Source organism: Grammomys surdaster, unplaced genomic scaffold (genome assembly GCF_004785775.1).
Source record: "Grammomys surdaster isolate TR1022 unplaced genomic scaffold, NIH_TR_1.0 217, whole genome shotgun sequence".
Classification (NCBI taxonomy): domain Eukaryota; kingdom Metazoa; phylum Chordata; class Mammalia; order Rodentia; family Muridae; genus Grammomys; species Grammomys surdaster.
Genome location: NW_021604662.1, coordinates 3,547,017 through 3,574,582, shown reverse-complemented (window position 1 = coordinate 3,574,582; position 27,566 = coordinate 3,547,017). Strand labels below are relative to the sequence as shown.

Sequence of the window (27,566 nt, the reverse complement as noted above, 5' to 3'; positions counted from 1 at the left end):
GAAACTTGCATACAATATGCATGTCAGCTGTTCACACATGGTAGAGTCTAACAAGACAGACACAGCTCATCTATCATAGTTTCATGTTACTCAACAGTTCTAAACTTGGACAGCTCCACAAGGCCATGCTTTCTCTGTTGACTAGGATTTGCTTAGATTACTAAAAGAAGTTAATAGTACTCTAAGAAATAGAATGATTCAAGTTCTCTGTTTCATTGTCTCTCTTCATTCTTCTTTGTATTGCCCAAACTTTCAAACTGAAATTGGTAACATAGAATGAAAGGGAATGAATGTTATTTCCTTACCTTCCAGTCTCTCCTTATTCATCACTAAGGGAAAGGTGAAGACTGTTGGTAGATAGGCGATTAAGAGATAAAAACTTCTTCTAGCTCAGTGAGAGAAGATGCACCTAACCTTCGAGAGATGTGAGGCCCCAGGGAGTGGAGATGTCTGGTGGGGTGAGGATAGGTGAGGTGGGGACATACTCTTGGAGACACGGAAGAGGTATTGGATAAGGAACAGTCAGAGGGTGGACCAAGAGGGGGATAATTATTGGGGTGTAAAAAAAGATTGGAAGAGGAAGAAGAAGAAGAGGAGGAGGAGGAGGAGGAGACAATTAAATTATCAAGAACACAAAGAAAAAAGCTGAGGATACAGCTCAATAGTAGAGCACTTGCATAGTGTTTGGGGGTCAGCACTAACACTACCAAAAAAAAAAAGAAGTAAAAGTAGTAGTAGTAACAGTAGCAGCAGCAGCAGTATAAAATAGCTAAATTAGTTCTGTGCAGCATTTCTACCTTGCTGGTGAGAAAAATCTACATATGCATGTATGTGCTACAAAATACAAAGTGTATCATTTTAGAAATTCCATACATAAGTTAAAGCATTCTTAATTCACTTTTGAGACTTGCATTGTCACATAAAAAGATAGAAGGAAAAACTCATACTAGTGACATAAAAATTTACTTTTCCAAAGAACAGCAGTAAATAGCAGACAAAAATCACTATTGATAAGTCAAAAGTGAAGATAATGTTTTCATGTTAGCATTTGTGATGGCATTTGTTCTGCTTCTTGCACGAGGGGCTTTGCATCTTCATTTTACACTGAACTGTACAAATTAGTTAGCAGGCCTTGGATATAGGTGAATGCAAGAAACAAATGGCTTTGCTCTTCCAAATCACCACTCAATTTTGTACCCTGAGCTGATCCTGGGAGTTTTGATTAATAGTCATTACAGCTGGGAGTTCAAAGCAACAAGAGACAGAATGGGAGAGGGAAAAAGAGAAAGAGGGAAAGAGACCTTCTGTAATGTCCTTGTCTGCTTGAGACCAGCTGCTCTAGGCCCCATGAGACTGAATGTTCTTTTATGAATTAAAATGTTCCTCTACTCTCTGCTCAATTTTCTATCTCCCATCCATGCCAGGACGCTGAGGGGAAATGAAGGCAGGAAAGCAAGTCTTAAATTTAGAGATGAACTACTCATTTCATAAGACTCTCATATTCTATGTCTTTTATTACTAATATCAGAGTTTAAGATTTCAAGGTACAAAAACCTAATTGCAAAACAGAGGTGGATCCAGTTAATGCTTCTCTCTTCCTGCTGCTTTCAGATAAAGAAAAACACAACTAATGAGATTGAATTTCAAGGTACAATGTTACTTTAATCTTCATAATTTCTACATTTCCTTAAACATCTTTCACATCTTTATATTGATAGTCCATCCCTTTTTTGTGTGATTTGATTTTAGTAAGCCATTTTGATTTAGATATATATGCAAATATATTACATATAAATGCAAATCACAGTGTTTATATGAAAATCCTATTTCACACAATAAATTACCCCAAAGCAATGATATCTTCTAATAAGAACAATGATCATAAGCCTATGTGATTTAATTATTCAATCATTATGGCTTCCCTGCCTGGTAATGTGCCCAGCTGGAAGCAGTTATGTCCACTGCCAACCTTGTCACAGAAAAACATCTGACACCTGCATAAGCCTCCACTGCTGCAGGTTTTGCTGGTTTAGGGGCCCCAGATTCTAGTGCTCAAGTCATCACATCACCCAAATCAGCTATATCTTCTCAGCTTGTCATGGCCTTGAAATCCAACAGTGATAAACTGAAGAATCTGATGCCCTTAGGCATGTTTTGCTGAAGTGAATGGATTAACAGTGTAAGCTGCATTTTTAGAGATGTCAACTAGCAAGAGTGATAGATAGAAATCCCAACAAGGTCAATTCAATATCTTATCTCATAAAGTGGATAAGTTGTATTAGCAAAGGTGGAAGTGAGAAATAAATAAATGGGAAGGGAATTCTTTCTCTCTCCTTTTTCAGTAGATATGTTATGTTTTTTCACCAACTCATTTTATTTCAGTGTTTCCCCACTGCAGAATCACTCATTGCTTGTTCTAGACTTCTAAAGCTTTGGTTTTAATCACTATATTTATGGGAAGCATTCCTCACAGTGTGTGTGTGTGTGTGTGTGTGTGTGTGTGTGTGTGTGTGGTGTGTGTGTGTGTGTTAGAGAGAGAGAGAAAGAGAGAGAGAGAGAGAGAGAGAAAGAGAGAGAGAACAAACATTAATGATTTTGTAAGAAGTATGGGAGAAGGGTAAGTTATTGCAAGCATGTTTTAAGGGACTAATTTCTGTGTGATGATATGAAAGATGCCCTAAGAGATAATAAACTAAGTAGAAACATATATATTTTGTGCAGTTCATGGACTTTCTGTGCAATATATGTATAAGTGCGGATATATGCATGCACATATATATTCAATTCTACACTACCAGACTCTGTTCTTTTATATAAAAGAAAAGACAAATTTCTTCTAACACAAAAGATATAGAGAGAGGAAACTGTGGGACAAAGCTCCAGTATTGAATTTTTGATTATGCACACCCCCATTGATAAGGAAAGCAGAAACCACCTATACTGAGCCACATGTAAGAACACAAGTTGCTCGTATACATACACCTCAGCATGATCAACTACTTCGAATCACTTTGTGCTTTACAAGTCACACCTACCACATCTGATATCAAAACTACCAACTTCAGATGACTCTCCTCCTACCAGCACACAATAACTTCTAAGGAGCAACTCCCTTAACAACAAATGCCACAGCAATCATCACTTCTTTTCAAGGGAAAGTGCCATTTTTACCATAGTATTTGTATATCTGCCCACTTTAACACGTAAAAACTATGCTAACTTTTGATTAGGCCCCCACTTTTTGTTTTTAAATGTGTCAATGATAATTTTTCTTATTTATTTTTAATTTTCATCATGTGCATGTGTTGGGGTAAGTATGTGCACGTGTGTGCAGGTGTCCTCAGAGAGCAGGGACATTGAATCCCCCTGGAGCTGGAGTTTCGGGTAGTTGTAAGCAGCCCAACATGGGTTCTGCCAACTGAAACTTGGTCTTTGACAAGAACAGAATGTGCTCTTAACCACTGAGCCATCTCTCCAGCCTGCAATCATAAGTTTTTGATTGCTGTGTACCCCATCCTCATTTCCCTGTAAACTCTGTGGCTTTTATTACATAATTTTGTATACTGCAGTGATGCTTACAAATTTGTGTCATGGTATAGCAGGATACACACATGCCAGTTGTTCTCAACTGTCATGAAGCATAAGAATTAGATCTTGTTTAACTAGTTTGCTAACTAGTTACTATTTAACTCAGAATAGGTCCTTGAATGTCCATCTCTAAGAGTGCATATGTTAGTCTAGGCACCACACAATGAGAACTACTGCCCTAGAAGTTGTCAAAGCACACTCTGACGTTCAATACTGCACTGTGTATAATTAAGACCACAATAAAGACTGCTATGTTGCAGATGAAAAAGTAAAAGACCAGTTTTAAAATTCTAGCATGGAAATAATTTTCCATGAGCTGCTGTTGGAATAAAGTGAGGTATAAGCATAAATAGATAAATAGTAATTTAATAACTCTCCTATATACTCAAAATAAGTACCTGTCAAATACATACAAATTGATTGTAGTAATCACCTTTGAGAGAAAATTGGTATTCTAGGTGGTAGGTGGTCAAAAAATGGCTTTGAATATTAATGGTTTATGTTTCGATTAGCCAAAGGAGCTTTGAACATTAATGGTTTACATTTTGATTAATCAAAGGTAATCAACTTTTTTTCACTAAAGTTAGCTGTCTTAGAAGTGCGTGTTTTACTGAAATTTCTTCTAAAAGCTATCAAATAACAGTTAACTAAGCTTATATAGTGTTGGTTTGCTCTTGCATTGCTAATACTAACAAATCCCATTCCTATTTCAAGTAAAAAATTAAGCCATGTATTAATAGAATTTCAATGGCTACAACTGTAACAAAATAAAATATTGGCATCTCTATGCTGTAATCACGTCATTGTTTATTGTAATAATTTTTTCTTTTTCTAATTTGCACCCTGGAAAGCCACAGAGACCTGGTTTTAGTTTTGTACCTGGGTCAACATTTCATTTTGACCGAGCTTTCTCATTATAACTCTCCTATCAGTGAATACTGAGTAAGTTAGTTAGAGCTCAGAGAAATGCTGATCATAGAATGCAGACAGCTCCTATTGTTAGACTCATTGCCAAAGAACTGATCACATTTAGTGGGTAATTAACCCAAGTTCAGCAAACTGATTTCTATATTCATAAAAACATAGCCTGATTGTAGCTATACTTTTCCAAGAGTAGTTACCTGTCTCAATATTTCTGAACTTCAGTAGCCATTTTATTTTTGTAAAATCACTAGTTATATTTTTAAGAGTACATCACATATAAAGAAGAAAATAAAATTAACTTATTGTTCCATTACTCAAGACATTACTAAAGCAAATTAATACACTCAGGACTAACAAACTCACACTGTATAGAGATATATAAAAAAGTAGTAATTTCTCCCTGTCTCCACCCATTTCTGTCTAACTTTGATCTATTTTTCTCCCACTATCTGAAGGCCTTATTTCAGGTATTTGTTCAAATGTCACTTTATTCTCTAGTATGATGGTTCTCAGCATTCCTAATACTGTGACCTTTTAATATAGTCCCTCATGTTGTGGTGACACCCAATCATAAAACTATTTTTGTTGTACTTCATAACCATAACTTTGCTGTTTTTGACTCATAATATAAATATTTGATATGCAGAACCCCAAAGAGGTCATGGCTCACAGGTTGGAAATTGCTGCCCTAGTGCTTTTGAAAGGTAGAGTGTTATCCACCATGATTTCCTGATTTATAATTCACTGTGATGCTTAGATGCTCTCATTTGAATACATAAACAATCTTGCACAGGAATTGTTAAGTTCCGTAATAAAGGGGGTTTTAATTATTACCTGTTTTTTTAGATTGCAATACAATTACACCACTTCATCCTTCTTTTTCTCCCACTGCAATATCCTCAGAGACAGAATCTCTGGCAAGTATCTGTTGAGTGACTGTAACCCATACCCTATGAACCTCAAAAAGGTGACTGAGGTTGAAGCAAAACCTGTAGTTATGATTAAATTTTGTTACCAACTTTTTAAAATAGCATATGATTTATTTAATACTGCCATTACATTATTTCTTGAATCTTTCATCCTCAGTACCAAATCTAGAATATATTACATTATTCAAGTTTGACTTTCATTTTCTTTCTAAATGAGAGATGTGTTGGTTCCTTGCTCTCGCTACGATGGCAGAACTAGTATAGTTTTGAAGCCAACACAGGGTCTATCAAAATTCAGTATGAGGTCTGTGAAGATAGCTTGGTAGATAAAATGCTTCCCATACAAGCATGAAGACTTGGGTTTGGATCCCCAGCACTCATGTAAAATGCAAGGTTTGATGACATGTGCCTGTAATACCAGTACAGCAAGGCAGAAACATGAAGATCTCAAGGACTCCATGCCACCTAGTCTAACCAATCAATGAGAGACACTGTTGCAGAAAATAAGATGGAGACCAACCAGACAAGACATGAGACATCAACCCAGCCACATCAGCATCCAGAAATGAACATACATCTGAACATTTACACAATATGCAAACACAAACCAACTGGGAAGTCTTGCCTATTGCCTAGTTTTAAGTAAGTTCTACACACTGTCTCCCCTGGGTCCTCCTTACCTCCCCACTAAAGGATTAAAATGTTGTATAATGCCCTTTCTAATATCTATGGCACATACTGATACTGAAGACTAGTTTTATCTAGACAAAACTAGACAAAAACTCTTGTCCTGAAAGTACTGACTTAACATCAATCTCTTTTCCCTACAGTCTTTGTTGCTTCCCTTTAACTAAAATATATATTTTAAGTTCAAGAATTATAATATACAATGTAGATTATCATAAAGCAAATATTTTGGAAACAATACTTTCCAAAGGCTCCTCTTACTCAAATATTTTACATTCTCAGATTGACACAATGCTATTGCTTTTTAAGACATCCTGGAGTAGGACTCACATGTCTTTTCCTTTTGTTTCTATGTTTAATTGTACTGAACAAAATGGGAGGCCTGAGACTTCCATTGTCAGTGTTTGAAGCCCAGTTTACTTAAATTTTTCCTTTACTCTTGTCAAATTTTACCAAAATTTGTCAACACAAGGCAAGGCAACTCAAACTTATCTAAATTCAGAACCATTTCATTCAGAATCCCTTATGACTTTAGGGAAGGAATTAGTGTTATTAAATTATTTACTTAGGATTCTTCCAGATACCAATAAGGTAGAAATAGTACTAACAGATGAAAAGTTCAGTCCCACATAAGAGGTAATAGGGAAAATTCAAAAGGAGAATCCACTGGACTTCAGAGTATGTAGAATGGTGTACAAAGTCAAGCACTGAATCAGATGTTTGTATACTTGCTATAATTGCCTTCTATAGAGCTACACTTGTGTTTCCCAAATGATTGAGTATATGCATCTTTGGGTTTTAACCAAGTGTGGATGCTGGTAGTAGTTCCTGCTAAAGGACTGATGATGTTCACATGATGCTGTATTGCATTATTGTTTTTTTCAAATAATACAAAATTTTGGTTTTGCATGGAGTTCTTGATGTGTAAATAAGGCTTTATTCTAATGCATATTATGACAGTTATTTTTCAAGTCTTAGTTGCTAGTCTTGTATTACCAGATGAATCCATATATAAACCCACACTTCAAAGTTGCTGTTGATCTATCATTTTACTGAGGAAGTCATGTTTCTTATTAAATTTCACTTGTAGTTTCAATCTCCTTACATGTTTTATTTTATCCTGTGCAATAGCTTCTAGCTTTATAACTCACCAAGTGGATATAGGTTATGATCCATATTCAGAATTGCTAGTATATTTAAATACATCATTAAAACTATCACAGGCATTGGATTTGGTCATGATGATGGAACTACTGGCCACTAATATTTAGCGAGTCTCTGTGATATTCCAAGCCACTTGGGTAAGTTCTAAATGTACAAATACCATACATGATCAAAGTAGAATAAGAGAATGTAACTGAACAATCACATCTTGCAATACTTAAAGAAAGGGATGGACCTATTCTACTATTTCTAAAGTAAATTTTTTAACTTACTAGAAAAAAAAAGAAATGCAGGATTTACAGAAGACATGCAGAGGAATTTGGAGAGGGAATTATTTATATAAACATCTATACTAATGGGTAGGATATATGGCTGATAAAAATTCAATTGGTCTTTGAGGCAGAAAATGTTAGGAAACTTGTTCTCAAAGTGTTGTCTGCCAACCAACAACATCAGCATCTTTTAGGGACTTGTGAGAGATGCAAATATTGAACCCCCATCCCAAACTTGCTGAGTAAATAACACTAGGAGTGTACCTCTGAGTTTCAACCAACCATTCAGGTTACTGAGACCCACAAGCTGACATCAGAATAATCTTAACCCCAACTGTAAATGAGAATCTCAACCGAAAAAGAATCCCTACCCAAATTTACTGAGATTCAAGTAAAGAAGTGATCATTTTTAAGCTAACTGATCCATAACTCAGCCCTCCTGGCTTATTCTATTCACTCAGTCTGTCAGTATCATGCATTTGTGATACAATATTTTTACTTGAACTTTCTTCAGATGATAGTTTCTAAGATTAATCTTTATGTGACCTAAAACAAAAAAGTCTGATTGTAGTAAAGGACAACTATACATTTAATTGTAACTACCTTAAAAATTCCAGGAAGAATGCTAAAGGGAATGAGTATTCAGGATTAGTTCTGGCTATAGGATAACCTAGATAGTGTTCTTCTAGAAATTAGGCATGGGGGGCATGAGTTGAGACATGAAAATTGCTGTGATTACAAAGTACTTTTGGATATGTCTTTTGTTGTTGTTGTTACAAAAGGATTTCATTGTCACTCCTGCTAAGATTAATAGTGACTTTTTATCCAAGTTGGCATCTTGCAATATTTTGGTGCATGCCAAACTTCCTATTTCCAGAAAGTATCACATTCTAACAGCTGTGATTCCTGTCAAGGGATTCAGCAAGATGTCTTAGCCATCTGCTGGCTTCCTGCAGGTAACCTCCTGCCACCAGATCTAGCAGCTCAGAGCAGACAAGCAGAAAGCAGCTTCTGAAATCTGCCCTCCATCTTGTAGCGTTCTTTGATGACCATTCTATTCTATTTATTCCATAATTACCTTTATGCCACAAAAACATTATCTCTCCCCTTTACCAGAATTATCAACCATCCCTATTATTTTCCCAGGACTAAAGAGATACTTAGAGTGCAGTATTTTTACAGTAGTAAAGCTGGAATGGGCCAAGGAAAAATGAGAAGAAATAAAAAACATTGCTTTCACTCACCATGTCTGACTTTTTTTTTTTGTATTGGCAACACTTCAATGGCTCAACAGTTCTTAATATTCAGCATCTTTCAAAGACATTTAGTAATTAAAATCTTACTAAGATCCAACATGCTAGTACAGACCACCAGAGTTCATTATTTAGTAAAAAGGAGCCAAACAGAACCCACTTGTCACAAGTAATGGTGATGCTACTGGTCTCCAATAAACACACTTTGAGAAGTTCAAATTCAGAGAAAACACTAATCCTCACCTCCACACCAGTATGAAGCTCTATTTGGTCCTTTTATATAAACAATTTCTGCCATGAGCATTAAACAATAAAACAAGCATCAGTGGTGCTCAGTCTAGTCGTGGGAATATATAAGGAAAATATATACTAATGAATGCCTGTGTGTTTCACTGAAGCTGTATCTACTTATTTGATAATGATATTGTCCGTGAACACATGACTATAATTCTACCATATTAGTTATACTTAGTCTCTTCCAATACTATCCTTTAAGACACAAACTGTATGTGTCTGCTGAATGTGGAGACACAAATTGGGAAAAGAAAACAGGGCCAAGGATACTGGTTAGTGTTCATGTTCTTCCTTACTGTATGAGTTCCTAGACTCAAGCTGCAGCATTGTAAAATGAACACAGGGATACACACCTCTTTGGTGGCTAATAATTTTCTTTCAGTTCTGTGACTTTCTTTAAGGTATATCCCTAAGTAGAAGAGTTGCTGCATTAAATGGTATTTCACTTTAAGTTGCATCCTACATTTATAAAGTAAAAGAAAACTGTGAAAGAATTTTTAAGGTAGGGGACAAGTGAGATTAGGAGCATCAAGACAGATTAGTCAGACTGACCCTGACTTCTTGTCTATCACTGTTGTATTCCAGGATCTTGATATTCACCTTCTAGTTTAACAGCCAAGTAGTTCTCAGCCAGTGCCCCAACTCACACCTTCATTCAAATCAACCATTTCATGCTTTCTATGACCAGCCCCAAAGCAAATCTGCCCAATTCACTACAACAGAAACAACATTCCTAAATACCTCACAGACAGAAGACTGAGGCCATACAGGTATCAGTCCCAAGTCTCACTCGCTAATAGGAGTCTAGACCATGGGCTTACCAGTTAAAGATGCTTCTGTTTATTCATGAAGACTTCACAGAGCATTGTTCTTAGCTGTAGCCCAGGTCAGTCCTTGAAGACAGACAATTTTAAAATGCTTAAGCAGGTGCTTTTTAAGCATGCCATCTGTAAATTTTGTAAGCTGTTGCAAGTTTGTTCATGACTTAACTTCATCTGTCTCAATAAACTTTGTAAATCTCATTGTAAATTTTTGTGAAACAATCACTTTCTGGAGAATACACTTCAATATTCTTTATAAAGCATCTTGTAGCATCTGTCTGCCAAGTAATCTACCTTCAATTCCCCCTTGGGCAATGCTAAAAGACAAAGAAAATAGTGGACTTAAATATAGGGCTTGCAGTGAGCAGCATGCTTAGGGTTAGGAAAAATGAAATGCTTTCATTTTGACAATGGACATGCAGTCAATAGACATGGATCCCACCTAACCTTTTGATACCCACCTACCTCTTGACTGATCTCACATCCTATAGCCTTGCCATATCAAAAGAGTAAGAAGCCCTCACTAGGAAAATTTGTGAAAATATCTATGACTATTAAAGTACCATCAATAAACTGGGTTACATTATCAGACCTGCTGTGATAGTTAATAGTGTTTGTCAACTTGATTGGATCTGGAATCAACTAAGAGAATATAGAATAAACTAAGCTCTGTGTAGATAAACTATTTCCTGGTTTGGATTCAGCGATGAGTGAGAAGACTCTCACACAGAGTAGGTGTTACTCTCCAGCATTAGTCCAGTTTAAGATGGTTCAAGGGAAAAGCTATTGCTTTTTACCTGCCCAGCTTCACTCCTTGCTGATGAGAGCACCTACTTTACTGTTACTGCTGCTGTTGTCGTTGCTACCATTTTTTGCTAATATTAAAGCCAAGCTTCTTCAGCCTTCCAACATGAACTGAAGACCAGTGACTCTCTAGGAATCCTCTAGGCCTTCAGGTGACATATTGAGATAACTGAAGCATCTAGCCTCATAAAATGAGCAGTTATGTTCTCAGCCTCTTTGTTGTGAAGACAGTGATTGTTGGACTACTCAGCCTATGTCATGTAAGTCAATCTAATGAATTCATTGCATTAGATTTATTTATTATATGGATTCTGTTCCTTTAGAGAACTCAAACTAATGAATCTGCAATTTACTAGTATTGTAGTTGTTAGCAAGTTATTTTCTCTTCTGTAAGATGGGTGCATAGCACAAAGTTTATAGAGCCATTAGGAAGATTAAACATTCAAGTAGTAGGCACATTCATGGTTTTCCAAAATAGAGGCGATCACAGTGCAATCACTATAGTCACTTGAGGTTAGTTTTTTAAGTAGAAATGGAAATGATTAAAAACTATATTATAGCTTCCAGTCTGAGCCCGAGCATTAAGCAGATCCCTGGCAGCTGCTCTGCACCCAATCTCACAAAACCTAGAGGAAGTGGGCCTCCCAGGAGTTCTAACCCGGGTGGTATCAAAGGTAAGGAAACAGCGACACACACCCCAAACAGGGAGTAACTGGGACCCACTAGGACCCAGGAATTCACTCCTGGCCCAGAGCACTGGTTCCTTCCAGTCTGGGCCCGCGTACTGAGCAGATCTTGGGCCCCAGATCTAACCCTAGTAGTAACACCCACCCCACACAGTTCTGAAACAACCAAGATAATAGGAAAGATAGGCTCCAATAAGAGACAGGATAGGTAGCACTAAGGTGATCCAGATGGTGAAAGGCAAGCACAAGAACATAAGCATCAGCAACCCAGGGTACTTGGCATCATTAGAACCTAGTTCTCCCACACTAGAAAGTCCTGAATTCCCCATATCACCAAGAAAGGAAGATTCAGATTTAAAATCACTTCTAATGATGATGATAGAGGATTTTAAGAAGGACATAAATAACACTCTCAAAGAATTTGAGGAGAACACAGGTAAACAGGTAGAAGCCCTTAAAGAGGAAACACAAAAATCCCTTAAAGAATTACAAGAGAACACAACCAAACAGGTGAAACCTCTGAACAAATCCATCCAGGACATAAAAATGGAAGTAGAAACAATAAAGAAATCACAAAAAGAGACTACCCTGGAGATAGAAAACCTAGAAAAAAATCAGGAGTCATAGATGCAAGCATCACCAACAGAATGCAGGAAGGAGATAGAAGTGAGAATCTCAAGTGCAGAAGATACCATAGAAAATATTGACACAGCTGTCAAAGAAAACACAAAATGCAAAAAGTTCTCAACACAAAACATCCAGGAAATTCAGGACACAATGAGAAGACCAAACCTAAGGATAATAGGTATAGATGAGAGTGAAGATTCCCAACTTAAAGGAACAATAAACATCTTCAACAAAATTATAGAAGAAACTTTCCCTAACCTAAAGAACAAGAAGCCCATAGACATACAAGAAGCCTACAGAAAGCCAAATAGACTAGACCAGAAAACAAATACCTTCTGTCACATAATAATCAACACCAAATGCACAAAACAAAGAAAGAATATTAAAAGCAGTAAGGGAAAAAGGCAAAGTAACATGTAAAGACAGACCTATAAGGATTACACCAGACTTCTCACCAGAGTATATAAAAGCCAGAAAATCCTGGACTGATATCATACAGACCCTAAGAGAACACAAATGCCAGCCCAGACTACTATACCCAGCAAAACTCTCAATTACCATAGATGGAGAAACCAAGATTTTCCATGACAAAACCAAATTTACACAGTATCTTTCCACAAACCCGGCATTACAAAGGATATTAGCAGGAAAGCTCCAATACAAGGAGGGAAATTATACCCTAGAAAAAGCAAGAAAGTAATCCTCTTCCAACAAATCCAAAAAGAAGATACCCACACAAAGATAATTCCACCTCTAATAACAAAAATAACAGGAAGCAACAATCACTGTTCCTTAATATCTCTTAACACCAATGGACTCAATTCCCCAATAAGAAGACATAGGCTAACGGACTGCATACATAAACAGGACCCAGCATTTTGCTGCATACAGAAAACCCATCTCAATGACAAAGACAGAAATTATCTTAGAGTAAAAGGCTGGAAAACAATTTTTCAAGCAAATGGTCCTAAGAAACAAGCTGGAGTAGCCATTCTAAAACCTCCAGCCTGAGAACACAAAGGGAGGCACTCATGGCTCCACCTTTATAGGTAGTTGAGGGTGGCCTTGTCAGGCATCAGTGGAAGTGGAGGGCCTTGGTACCCAATAGTTTAGATTCCCTACTGTTGGGGAATTTGAGAGCAGGGAGGTGGGAATGGAAGGATGGTGGGAGCACACCTTCCTAGAAACTCCCAGAATTATATGGATTAGATATGATAGACACAGGCCACCAGAAGACTAGATTCCAGAATTCAAACAAAAAATATCTTGATATTAAAATTTGTTTTGAGAATTGTATATTGTAGAATACACAGCCTTGGTGTATCAAGCAAGCTGAGGAGAACTGCTCAAACCTCTGATGTCCTGGAATCTCAGCTGAATGCAGTGAAGACACAGATGTCAGAGGCTTATCAATTTACTCTTCCCCCCACCCCTCTTCTAATATCTCAATGCCCATAATCGTCTTGAAGAAGTTAATGAAGAGTCGGCACCCCTATTTCCTGGGTTTGGGGACTGAGGTGGTTAATATTGAGCTGTCTTTCTAGGGGAAAGTAGTGGTTTTGTTGGAACAGGGAGGAATAGCTAGAATTTACTGCATAGCTATAATGTATTGGTAGAAATCTGTATAATTGTTATTAAGCTGAAGGTATAATTTCTAAAATGGTACAAAATTTACTTTGATTTCAAATTTAAGGTTTTCATTGGTACGAGTTTCTTATTGATATAGAAGTGAGATTAATATTGTTACTCTCATAGGCATTGTGCCTATATAACACATTTAGGAATACAAGGCTTAGGCCCAGTTCTTCTTTAACTTTTTTAACTGTTTTGAGATGTTTAGCCTGTGAGTTAAGGGCCTATAGCAAATTGATGGCTCTGAGTTTATTGTTAGGGTGTTTTCTATATTTCATTTAGAAATAGCTGAGAGGAGTTAACAGACAACAGTCCAGATTGCCTTACATGGATAGTTGGTTTTCAAAACGTCAGAAGCCCACAGAATTGACGTTACAAACATTTATGCATTAAGGTTCATTTTGATTAGAGACCTGTCTGCTCCTGACAGCTTCCTGTCTTGGATTCTAAGAAGAAATTGAGCATCTTTGGAGTTACTCCAGTTGTGGTGAGACAGTCATTAGGCAAGAATTGCCTCTTTTCATCTACAGACAAATTACTGTCCAGAAAAAGACACACTTGCAGAATAATTGATTATATCTGCCAAGACAGAGTAATCAGCCCTTAATAATTCTGCATCACTAGGTCTGTCAGATGATCCTGGGCCAGAAGGTTGAAGATCGGATGCTCCAACATTTTGTAGTATAGGGACTGTCCAAGTGTTCAGCGGTCTCTATAAATTGGCTAAGTTTTAGAAGCTATGCCTTGAGCTTCCCATAATTTCAGTTAATTCAGTCATTCTGTATTTATGACGGGTTGAAGATTTATAGTCTCATAGCCAATCCCGCCTATTTACTTTGAGAGAAAAGACTTGAGAGGATGGTTTTCAGCTGACATTCATTCTAAAGCCAAGAAAAAAGCCAGGTTCAGAACTAAGTCTTTCAGTTTGGAGAGATGACAGAGGTTCTGGTTAGTCAACAAAATGATGGACTGGGTATTAGGTCTATCTTGTACATTACTGATACAAATTGGTATAGTTATGCTGTAATTGTATTTTGAGAGAAAGGTTTTATCTTAACAGGAAGGGTGATATGTAGAAGGAGCTATGGTGAGAGGAGTAAAGAGAGGAGGAGGAGCTAGGAGACAAAAGAGGGGGGGGGAAGGAGGTGGGGGAGGGAAACATGGAAGCAGATGTTCACATGTCTCTGCCAATCAAAGATAGATGGAATATCTAGGTTGGGTATTGGGTTACACTTCTGATTGTATGGGCATCTTGTTACTGAGCATTACCAAACTTATAAAGCCTTTGATTAACATTTAAAAATAAAAATAAATAAATAAAATAGAATATTTAGAAAAAACAACAAAAAATAAGCAAAAAAGAAAACTGTATTATATATTATCATTTTTTCAGTTACCAAATCTCTTGGGATTTAACTTGCCCATTCCCTAACTCTCTCTTACTAATGTCAACGCCCATAGTTGGTTCCTTTCCATCTTTCTTTTGGGCCATGTACAAAACTCCTAGCTCATCCAAGTAGCCTGCCTTTCCCCTTCGAGCCAATGTCTTTAAGAATAAAACTAGGAAAATAAAATTGATTTTTTTTTTACTTCTCAAAGAAAAGTACACCAATTCCCTGTTCCTCAGCATGATCTATAAGTACATTATTAACTTCTTCCACAAATCATGTTATGGCCTTTGCTTTTTAAAGCACCCAGGCTGCCTCTGCTCCAGCAGATGTGATCATTCTCACAGACCATTCCTGCACCATATGCACCTTTGCAGCATTCACCCCTTCCTACATGTCATAGCATTTCTTCTCTACCTAAAGAACTTTGTTTTCCTACCCAAGTCTTCTCCATCATCACTTTCACCAATCATCCAATCGTAGCTCACCCAGATTAAATTCCTCCTCTGCAGTGACACCCAGAATACACTGAATATTCACTACTAAGTATTCAGGTAACAATCTTCTCACCCAACTCATCAGAAGCAAGCACTAATAGCTTGCTATGATTTACCTATGCTGAGCCAGATTCTTGTCTAAGCATTTAATATATATGATTTGATATTTACAACAATTCTATAGGATAGTTATCTCACCTCCATTTTATTTTTTAAAAATTAACTAAGGATTAAAGATTCTAAGAAATTTGGCCAAGATTGCACGTTACTAGTGATGAGGTCAAGATTGAAAATCAAATTGTCCCATTTGAGAGCACACAGTATTAACTACCATTATCATATCACACTATACACCCTAGTTCGAGCTCATTATCTGGCATGTTATAATGCTATATAGCAAATCATCTCCATATTTTCTTACAACCATGAACATTTATTATTTCACAGTTTCTCTGGTCCAGGAATTTGGAATCTGTTACTGGGGGGATGATCTATCTGAAGGCCTCTTGGGAGACTGCAGTCAAAATGAAGAACTTTGTTGTACTGATCCAAATGCTTAGACTGAGAGATCTGCATGGTGCTAGAAATGGGCAGAAGTCCTCTGGAGCCTCACTTGTGGGCCTTGCCACAATATGCTTGAGTGTCCTCATGATGTGGTAATTGGCTTCTTCCAGAGTGATAAATCAGAAAGCAAGTTAGAAGTCATAGTCTTTTACTACTCAACCTCAGAACTCATATTCTGTTATGTATATAAAATCCCACTGATTATATATATCTAAGCTTTGGCTTAGTATGGGAAGGAGCTTCAGAGAACTTTGGATACCAAGAAAGAAGGATTATTCCAATTTCCTAAAATATTAAGTGGGAATATGTTCTAGATCTGGGCTTCTTAATCTTTTCCATTCACGACACCATCGCACCCAAGAAATGTTTAACTCTTAGCATATGTATAGGTGTGTATATGTCTGTATATATAACAGGTATTTACTAATCATAAATGTTAAAGTCATTTTTATAAACAACTATTTGGTATACATATATTAAAGATATATTTCATTCTTATTAAAGATGAAATATCTGCATGCTAATGAGATGGGTTGTTCTTATTTATTTTTACATACAAATTAAATCTTGAATGAATATTTATATAGGATATAAAAACATCTTCAGCATTTTTCAGATTTTTCAACTGTTTTATAAAATCTAATCATTTTATGTGTATATGTGTATGTCAGTGCACCACAGGCATTCAGGTGCCTGTGGAAGCCTGAAGAGACACTGGATCTCCTTCAACTCAAGTTACCATACATAACATACAAATCAGGTGGTTATAAGTCTCCTAAATTGAGTGCTGGCAACTGAACCTAGGTCTTCTACAAGTATAGCAACTGCTTTAAACTGCTGAGACATCTCTCCCTATTCATATGCTGATCAAAGCTAAGACTGCCATTTTGTATGAACATACACTTAAAATGCTGGATATATGCTCAGGGCCATTTCAAAAATTATTAGGAATTCTACCCTAATTCCAAGCCAAAATTCATTTGCTGATTTTTGATACAACTCAAGTCAATCATTCAGATAGACTTAGATATGTGTGTGTTGTATGCATGTATAGGCCAGAGTTTGACACTTGGGATCTTCATGGCTTGCTCTCCAGTTTACTTTTTGAGACTGAGTTCATCAAGTAGGCTGGAAATTAAGATTTAGGGGCTTCAATCTCCATCCACCATCCTTACAAGTGGAATTATAGATATGTGTTACCATGTCCAAATTTTACATGGGTACTGGAGATCTGATATAAGATCATAATGCCTTCACAACAGGTACTTTTCAGATTTATCCATCTTCTCAGCCCCTTGAAGAGCAATTTTTAGAATCTCCTGATTCATAGTCAAACTCACTATCCATTGCACCACTGGGTCAGTGCTTCAAAGAGCAATTTTTAAAACTCAGACATTATAGTATACAACCCAATTCAAAGATATGCTTAACTTTAATGCCAATAGGAAGAGAGTAAAAATGCTTCTTTTACATAGCTAATATGTTTCTGTAATAGCAATGCAACATAGCAAACACTATCAGAAACACCTCAGACTTATTACGCATTTAGTACTGAATTAATTTTTTGTCAATGTTAAGAACTCTTTTGTTGTTCCACAGTCTTGCAACACATTTAAATACACAAGCGATAGGTAAGTTGTGTTCTGGATAATGAGAAATTTGTGTCAATCCCTGACGTATCTCCATAGCTCAATAATTATGGAACATTGTTCCTAAATTCTGGATGTTTGGCTTGTTTCCTCATGTCTCCAAATGAAGCATAAAATGAATTCAAGACTTTAGTTCCATTAAATCCCAGTAGAAGCCACAGGTGAATATTCACTAAGTTGGCTTCCATTCTATAGTTTTCAGCAGATATAACAAAGAATGAGAACTTCTCCCAGTTTGAAATAGTTATGTCCTTAACAGGAAAACACATTTATGTTTGATTTCAGGATTAGCTCTCTGGTTAAATGTCAGTATAAACCCAGCCTCTGGACAAAGGCTTATTATCTTCTCTAGCTCAACATCAGTAATTAAACTGGGACAGGAAAATCTCTTGGGTATAACAGTAAATATAATAAAACTGTTAGGTTTAACCCTCAGGCCAGGATTGTTTTCAAGCCAAGATTGTATTTGCTTAAAATAATTGTTTAATATGATTTCTGATATACAAATATAAAAACTTAATACTGGAAGGAGGCATATAACAAATTCACAGTGGCATAAACACATATAACAAGCTTTAATGCTAAAGACCAATCTCTATTACTAGAAATAAAAATTGGATATGAGCTGCTCACTCTTCCAGACACTACTATCACATGACAAGATTCAAAGAACCATAGAAGCTAGATCAGATGTACCTTGGTAGCTCCCAGAAGCTAGTCCTCACATAGGCTTTATTGATCCAACATGCTGACTGTTCTGTAAATAAAGTTTGACTGAAGCCCAGCCCTGCTCACTTAGCTTATAGATTATCTGTAGCTATAGTAGCAGAATTCAGAAGTTGAGGCTCTGTGGCAAATCTGAAAAAAAATCTGTGTTCTGGTAATGTATAGAACATTTTTTCCTGATTTATACCTCTGAAGACTTGGCCTTAGGCAACCTATTAGAAAGCCAAGATATCTGTTTCTACTAAATGCTATTCCAAATACCTTTATGGAGGAAAGGGAAAAATACTATTTACATCAAGGCATTACCTACACAGAGTAAAGGCAAAATATTTTGTGTGTAGTGCCGGGAACGGAACTCAAAGCATCACACATGCTAAGTAAGTATCTTGACACTGAGCTATACCCACCGCTCAGCCAAGGGACAAGCTGTAACATACATCACCCATACAACCATTGTCAGGTTAAGACAGAATATCTTTTGTACTTCCTCAGTCAATAACCTCAAGAAAGATTGCTACTATTTTAACTTCTATCATATGGATGAATTTTCCTGCTCCTGATTTTTATAAACATGGAATGAAATAGTACACTTCTTCTTGTGCCTGGCTTCTTTCATTCAACATTATGTCACTGGCAAATATACAGTACTTCTGCATTGCTGTTGGAGCAACATTCAATTGCACAACTAAAACAAGATGTATGCACCTATTCTTCTGTTGGTGACTATTATGGTCTATCCAAGGGCTGCCTACTAGTTTGAGAAATACAAGTTTTGACATTGGCCATGTGTTGGCAGTTTACAAATCTATCCTCTGAAACACTTCCTGAACACTCTATGGGCTGTCCATCATGCAGCAAGCAGGACAGTGAGGGCCAGAAAGGCTAACTCCATCATACCACATAATCATACTCAAGCTCTCCCACTGAGGCTTTTGCTTTGTCCTTTTGAAAAGTGGGATGATAAGTTTAGCAGTTGTCACCAAGTTAGGAAAAGCACAGGCTGGGGTGCTAATGATCTCAGCTCCTTGCTCTTCCATTTAACTGAACTACCAATTGAAATGTAATTAAGATTGGTGACAGCTCTTCACTGCAGTGCCCAATACAACAGATTTAAATCACTAAAACTTCACACTACACTCTGTATTTGAAGACATGGATACTCACCTTGACAAGGGCAGAAAATAAGCTTTAACGGCTCTGCAAAAATAACTGAACATTTAAAAATGGCACCAACCTCAGGGTTCTGCACAAAAGTATGGGCTGGGAAAGATTAACAAGTCTATAGGTTTTCCTGTTTTCTACTCAAGTCTTTACTGCATGTAGCAGCAGACTTAGTGGCATAAATCAGAAAATGATAATGAGACATGAAGGAAATTCTCATAAATCACGTTACTAAGTATAGTTACATCGTAGATTTGGAACCCAATTAAACAGATGGCCACATGCTGTCAGAATTAGCTCCTAATCAATAAAGATGTTCATTTTAGAAAATCACCTCAATTTTTCACTTCTTCAGTGAAGCACAGAGGAGGTGGTTGGGAGGGGATGGGGGAGTCTTAGGAAACCCAATGGGGAGATGTGTAAGAAGAAATTCCACCTGTCTTAATTTGTAGTCCAGAAAATCAGAAATGAAAGAGGGGGGAAAAGTCACCCAAAGGATTCGTTGTCATCTTGCCTAGTAATGTAATTTACAATGAGAGCAAGCACTGGTCATTAGGAAAATAGAAACAGCTTGAATCTCTTAATTAAAATCCTGCCTGAAATTGTTCATTTTAAAACCCCTCTGCCCATGAGCTTTCTAGAACCCATTGGGGTACTCTGAAATGGCTACTTCCTCAGAAAAGTTCTGATAGGGTCAGCCCTTTCCAGACAAGAAAAAGGCACAGTACTGGGAAACCCTGGAGACAGAACTATTGTTAGATACACTTAATTCCCCAAAGGAGCAGTAAGCCTTTAGTGACATTTGAAAGAAATGGAAACACCAGTGAAGAGACAATCTCATCACCCTTTTCTTGCATAAGAGCTGACCTTTTAAACTCACTAGACTGGTGACAATTAAGTCTGTAAATACCGAGAGTTGATGAAAGTGAGGAACAAAAGAAACACTGTGGGAATTTAGAACACTCACTTTAAAAAGCATCTGGTAATATCTAGTAAAGAACTTGCATATTCTCCCTGCAAGGAGTCCACTGAGGAATATCATCCTGACTGACTTCAGAAGACAATGCACAAGACTATTCAGAGAAGCCCCATTCCGAGGAGTGGGTTGTGGGATGTGGGAGTGGGAGCGAGGGTTGTGGGGATGGAGAGAATGCTCAACAGGAGAACAGATAATCTGGTGTATCATCAGACAAGTGAATAGTATACAGCAACGTATAGTAAAATGAAAAAAAAACCACATACTGCCACATGCCATATACGTGTATACTTGCCATATATGTGTGTGTGTGTGTGTGTGTGTGTGTGTGTGCCTTAAAAATAATGGGGTTAGAGAAATAGCTCAGTACTTAATAGCACTGACTACTCTTCTAGAGGATCTACGTTAGATTCCCAGCATCCAAATGGCATCTCATAACACAACTATCTGTAACTCTAATACCATGGAAACCGATGTCCTTTACTGGCTTTTGCATGTGCCAGTCAAGCATGGGGACACATCTAATCAAAATACTCATATGCATGAAACAAAATTTTAAAATAATGATAATGATTGAAAAACCACAACTTCTGAAGACTGTAGTATGATAAATTTGTATTATGTTGAAAACAGTATCATTAATAATGCCTGCATAAATTGCTAACATTTTAGTTTTTAGAAGACAAACACACTCCAGCACAGTAGTGCATTTTTTATCCCAGTATTAGAAGGTGGAATCTCTATGAGTTCTAGGCCAGCAAGATCTATATAACAAGTACTAAGTCAGCCAAAGTTATATGGTGAACTCCCCCAGCCCCCCCCAAAAAAAGATAAATGTAAAAGACAGTATATTGATTACCTTTGCAGTGATGGGGAGAGCAAGACGGGAAGCAGATAGGCATCTCAGATGACACTGGTAGGATTTCAGCTCTTCACTGAGTCATGCTTTAACAGCACATGTTGATGTTTCATCCTCTTATATACCTTCTAACTTTCTTATATACTTTCTATGTATATAAGTATACTTTTTTATATACTTTCTATGTAGCATGGGCCAGCATGCTACATAGATATTTAGAATGTGCCAAATATTGTATAATAATAAAAAGTCCTAGTAAGCTTTAATGTCACTTCAGAATTCTGAAGACAGACTTGTAAGGAGTTCCTTGACCTAATTGTCCCTCTTTCCAGTGTTGCTATATTAAATGAATCTTGTTCTGCTTATCACTAGTAATATGGCTCTTTTAGTAGACTTATTATGTACCAGTGGCTGAACCTGGCTTAGATGACCAGCTGTGAATGCCCAAGTTCAGTAATAATATGGCAACTACAAAGGGACAAAAGATACATCTGGGAGTGTCCAGCACCCCCAGAAAGCTGACCCCAAATGGAGAGGAAAGATGAAAGATCCCAGCTATGGCTTTACTCTGAGGACATTTTCCCATCTTTCTACTTCAGTGGGCATTGGCTGCCTTTTATTTCTACTTGGTCAAGCAGAAAAATGAGTATTTGGACATTGTTTTGGATTCTCAAGAAAGTTTGAACCTTGTAGCTATGAGAAAAGTGGGAGGAGAGAGAGAAACAAAGAGATATAGAGACAGACAGACAGAGATAGAGGGAAACAGAGATAGACTGACAGAGACAGAAAGAAAGACAGGAAGGGAGGGAGGGAGGGAGGGAGGGAGGGAGGGAGGGAGGGAGAGAGAGACAGAGAGAGAGAGAGAGAGAGAGAGAGAGAGAGAGAGAGAGAGAGGGCTACAGAAGTAGAAGTACAACTTCTGACAAAGGAACCTGAACATTTTTGTGATACTAAGACATTCTTCACAGAATATGCAGAATAGACTTCACAATTCCTCCAGAGCTGCTCTGCCAGATGAACAGCCATTCATCCTTTAGGCCCAGCTCACTCCTTTCTGAAGTTCTGATCAGGGCGGCCCAGTTTGTTCCTAAGACACTCCCATGGCACCGTGTTTCTGCTCTCACAACTATATGGAGACCAGAACCCTACCAAACTAGTATAGAGATTATTTCAAAGTGAAAACATGAGCTTCCAAAGAAAGAATTGCACCTCAACTTCCCTTGTCTGCTATGAGTGAAAAGCAGAAAAGACCTTCGGCAGTGTAACCTTAAGCACCAGAACAATCGGGAAGTCTTCGGATAAATGAGTCTCATAAGAACACATGGAGTGACCCATGGCTCCAGCAGCATATGTGGCAGAGAACGGCCTTATCTGACACCAATAGGAAGGGATCCCCTTGGTCCTGTGGAGGCTCAATGACCCAGCATCGAGGAATTCCAGGGCAGGGAGGTGGGAGTGGGTGCATGGGTGAGGGAGCACCCTCATAGAAGCAGGGGGAGGGGTGGGTTCGGGGGTTTGCAGAGGGGAAACTGGGAAGGGAGATAACATTTGAAACGTAAATAATAAATAACCAATACAAAAGATTAAAAAAAAAGAAGACCTTACCTCTCTGCCTCTCCTACGGTGGGTATACAAACTTTACTACTAACCTATCTGGGGACATGTGCCTGAGCAATACAAGTTTTTTCAATAACTGCAGGTAGATCATAATTCAAGGCAGTGTACCATATAGACCATGACATGTTTCAAGGCACAGGCCAAGAAGATTTTGTACTTTTCCACCACCTGGACCCTCTTACCCCCTCCCCTTGTAAAACATGCTATAAAAAAGCATTTCATGTTCAAAAAAAAAAGAAATTAAAAAAAAAAAGAAAAAAAATTTTCTATCGAAATAAACAGTCTGGGTCAGTGAGATGGCTCAGCGGATAAAAGTGCTTGCTACCAAAACACATAACCTGAGTTCAATCCCCACAAGGTGGAAAAAGGGAAGCGACTCCTGCAAGCTATCCTCTTATTTCCATATATTCCATGGCATGCCCCCCCCACACACACACATAAATACAAATGTTAGTAAAACTAATAGAACGAATAATCTAATCAGTATTCTATCGTTCAACGGGCATTTTACATATGATGCATTTAGATAAATACTATAAATTTTAATTATACTTGAGATCTCAAATCAAAATCTCAAAGTCTCCCTGTAACATATGCAGCTTGGTTTGCAACTTGGAACTTTGGACCTTAAGAAAGCACCAGCATTTTCAGCATAACGAATATATATATATATATAGATAGATAGATAGATAGATAGATAGATAGATAGATAGATAGATTTTTTTTCCCAGAAAGTAAGAGGTGAGAGGTAGAAGTATCAAAAGTTCAAGGTCAATCCTCAACTAAATAGGTAGTTTGATGTTGGCCTGGGATCCATGAGACCTTAACACAAAGAAAAAAATAATGAGGGGCTTATTGGTCTTTGCAAGCAATTCTTAAGCTCAGTGAGATGAAATATGAGTAGAAGGATTTGAAGACTAGAGTGATATGATATAACCATAAACAGAACATTCCAGAGGAGATGAGAGCAGAAACAGAAAGGTCAGTGAGAAGGCTTTCCCTGTCATCTAGTTAGGAGACAGGTGGTCACAAGAGCAAGGATGGTGAATCTTACAAATTCTATCAAGGATGGTGAATCTTACAAATTCTATTCTGTGTTCACCAATGTAGAAATGTCATTGAAGCCACAAGATTAGATGTGATCAATAGAGGAATGAGCAAAGATGGAGAACAGGGACAAACAGAACAGGAAGTAGGACTGGGCCCTAAGGCTCAGTCATCAAGGAAATGGTAGAGAACATAAGGAAAACCAAAGAGTTTAACCGGGAGCAGTCAGCTCTCCCCACAAGACATCACACTGCCAACCTGAATTTGACATCTGTCCTTCTCATGAATGCCTTGTACTACAAATGGATATGACTGTAAACAACCTATAGGATTATTCTGTATAATTTTCAACTTTATTAATGTGGTTTCATAGTCCATATATTTTCTCAAGTTGTTGATTGGCTGTACAACTGAATTATTACGGAAATCTATGTTAATAGGTGTCATAATAGACCATCTAACTTGCACTTTTGTATCCTATTCCTTCAGACGAATTTGCCACATTCGTTTATTTCCATGCACCAGAGACATATTTCTATTTCCTTTTTCTATTTCTATTTCCCTTCCCTGCTATCATCAATACTCTACCACATGAATTCTCACATGGGCTTCTTTCTGCCTTGCTTTGTGTTCTATAGAAAAGTTTTCTCAAAGCTCAGTGTTCAGTAGAAACAATTGGAAATTGAAAGTTTTATTAAAACCAGTTTTAGAGCCCCACATCCAAAGTTTGTGTATCAGTTAGAATCTGAGAAGTTGCACTTCTAACAAGTTCCCCCATGGTGTTTTTTGTCGTTGTTGGTGATGATGATGATCCAAAGAAGACACTGTGAATCAAAACCCTGGGATAGATCAGGCATGCTGATGATGGTCACAGATACACAGGCGTGTCTCTGGCTTTTCTACACATTGTCAACTTGCCTAATTTGTTTCTACCTGTGGTATGCTCTTTAATACCAATGCTGGATGCTGTCAGATTTTTTTTAATTCTTGCCATACTGAGCGTTCACAATTTTAAGAATTAATCATAGCATTTGTTCTAGCTTTAGTCTTAATCCTCTGATAAACACCTTTACCAAAAGCAACTTTTGGGTGGGGGAATGTTTGATTTACATTTTCAAACCATAGTCCATCATTGAGGAAAGGCAAGGCAGGAACTTGAAGTTAGGTTTGTTTGACATTCCACACAGGATTACCTCTGGCAAAGGAACTCACTTCACAGCTAATGAGGTACATCAGGAACCATGGAAGATGCTGCTTGCTAGCTGACTTGAAGGCTTGAAAACTACTTTCTTGTGGTGTTTAAGACCACCCCTGCCTAGGAATGGTACTTCCCACAGCACCATTCTCTCTCTCTCTCTCTCTCTCTCTCTCTCTCTCTCTCTCTCTCTCCTTTCACTCTCTTTCATATACATATACAATTCCTCAGTGGGGGCTATCCTCTCAGATAACTCAAAGCTGTAAGTTGACATTTAAAGCAAGTCAGCATATATAAGTACACATATCCAACATACAGAAATAAACATCCTAAAGACATTACATCCTAGGATTAATCACAACACATTCAAGCTTCTTTTTTCATAAAGGTTGCCCCCAGTTAACTGTCATTTTCCTCATCAATGCTAAGATAGTGTGGAAAAGATAATCAAGATGGTTATGATAGGAAAAAAAAGTGTTTCTTTTAATTGAAAACTTCACTGTGGTTATGTTTACTATAGTTTCAATAGTCAATGGTGACATAAAATCCGTCTTATGGAATAATAAATAGAAAGGAAGTGAAAGTCCCTTACATTAAAAACACTAAAGAAATTGAAGAAAACACTAGGAGATGGAAAGATGTCAAATGATTGGAAGAATTAATATTATAAAGATGACCAATCTACCAAAAGCAAACTGTAGGATCAATGCAATCTCCCTCCACAGTCTGGTACTCACGTATCTGGTTGGTAGATGCACTGTAAAAGGCATTGACTGTTGTTGGGTTTGTAAACCACCTGCAGAAAGAGAGACAAATGCCAGAGGGTAGGCATTATTTTCCAGATTGGAAAACAGTAACCGTAAATAACACAGATACTGGGAAAAATATTGCCTCATTCACAGCTCATACTCTGTTGAATAACAGTCTTATCAGAATGTGAGCACTGTTTGGCAAGACTATAGTATCAGAGCTGGAGAGATGGCTCAGTGGTTAAACATACTGGCTGCTCTTCCAGAAGACAAAAGTTCAATTCCTGGAACATGTGTGATAGTTAGTTTAAAAAAAATCTATGACTCTAGTCCCAGGGAATTTATGGAGCACAGACATATATCCAGGCAAAACACCTATACACATAAAATAAATATAACTTAACAAAAGAATATTAGTATACCTGGCTTTTCATTAACAACAACAATAAATGAGTGTATATGGAAAAGTTTAACAAGAAGTTTTACAATCAGAGGTGCTCCCTTAGAAGATGGAAACACACCAGCAAGCTGATGTTTGCCAAGTTCTGTTCACATGACCCAGCTACCTCTCTAGCCTACATCACTCCTGACCTGTCCACGAAACCATTTTAGATTGATAATAACACAGAGATCCATTTAGAGGTAAACGAATAATATAACACCATGCTACTGGAGTGTCCAACCACTCCAGTGAAAAGTTTACTGATTTAAGTTGCAAATGCCTAAACTATCTCTATAACCAGCTGAGTTTTGTTGGATCAGTCAACAATCTTTCTGGGGTTTGGTTTTAGCTGCAAAGTGAAGGTACTGGACTGGCAGGATGGCTCAGCAGCTAAAGTGCTTGCCATGCAATTCTGGTGGCTGGAATTGAATCCCTTAGAATCCATAGCAGGAGAAAACCCACTTCTGAAAGTTGTCCTTTGACCTCTGCCTGTGCATCATAGAATGTGCACACGTGTACTTACCATTACTAATAAATTAATAATAATAATAATAATAACAATAATGAATTAAAGTGAAGGTATTGTATTAGGAGATGTTAGGATTCCTTATAGCTCTCAACAGCCTACACCCTTATATTGACTACATGGGCTACTTAATTCAGAATGTAGAGCTTGTTTACTGTAAAAAAAATTAATATAAAAACTTCAGGCTTTATGGATGAAAAAGCAAAACTGAAGATATTATACAGATATGAAAGACCAATCCACAAGTAATGATTGATGAAATTCAAATATAATAATCAATAAGTACAATTTTTATTCATGAAAATGACAATTCTTTTGAGGTGGCATATTGTTTTGATTAAATGTGATTCAACTTATGGCTTACTATCATCAGACCAATTTTAAGTTTATTTCTAAAAACCACTCTTGGTTCATGGGCTATGTGATAGACACCAGATGATATCTAGCCCAGTCACCACCTTTTATGATTAAACTCAGACAATTTCTTTT

At 37.3% G+C, this 27,566-nt stretch overlaps 1 protein-coding gene across 1 annotated transcript in view; it reads right to left on the bottom strand.

Moving 5' to 3' along the window:
- Phex (phosphate regulating endopeptidase homolog X-linked) overlaps positions 1-27,566 on the bottom strand; it is a 225,613-nt gene that overhangs the window by 27,162 nt on the left and 170,885 nt on the right. Inside the window, exon 16 of the mRNA XM_028772694.1 lies at positions 26,098-26,156. Coding sequence (XP_028628527.1) covers positions 26,098-26,156 — 59 coding nt within the window. The remainder of the gene's footprint in view (positions 1-26,097; positions 26,157-27,566) is intronic.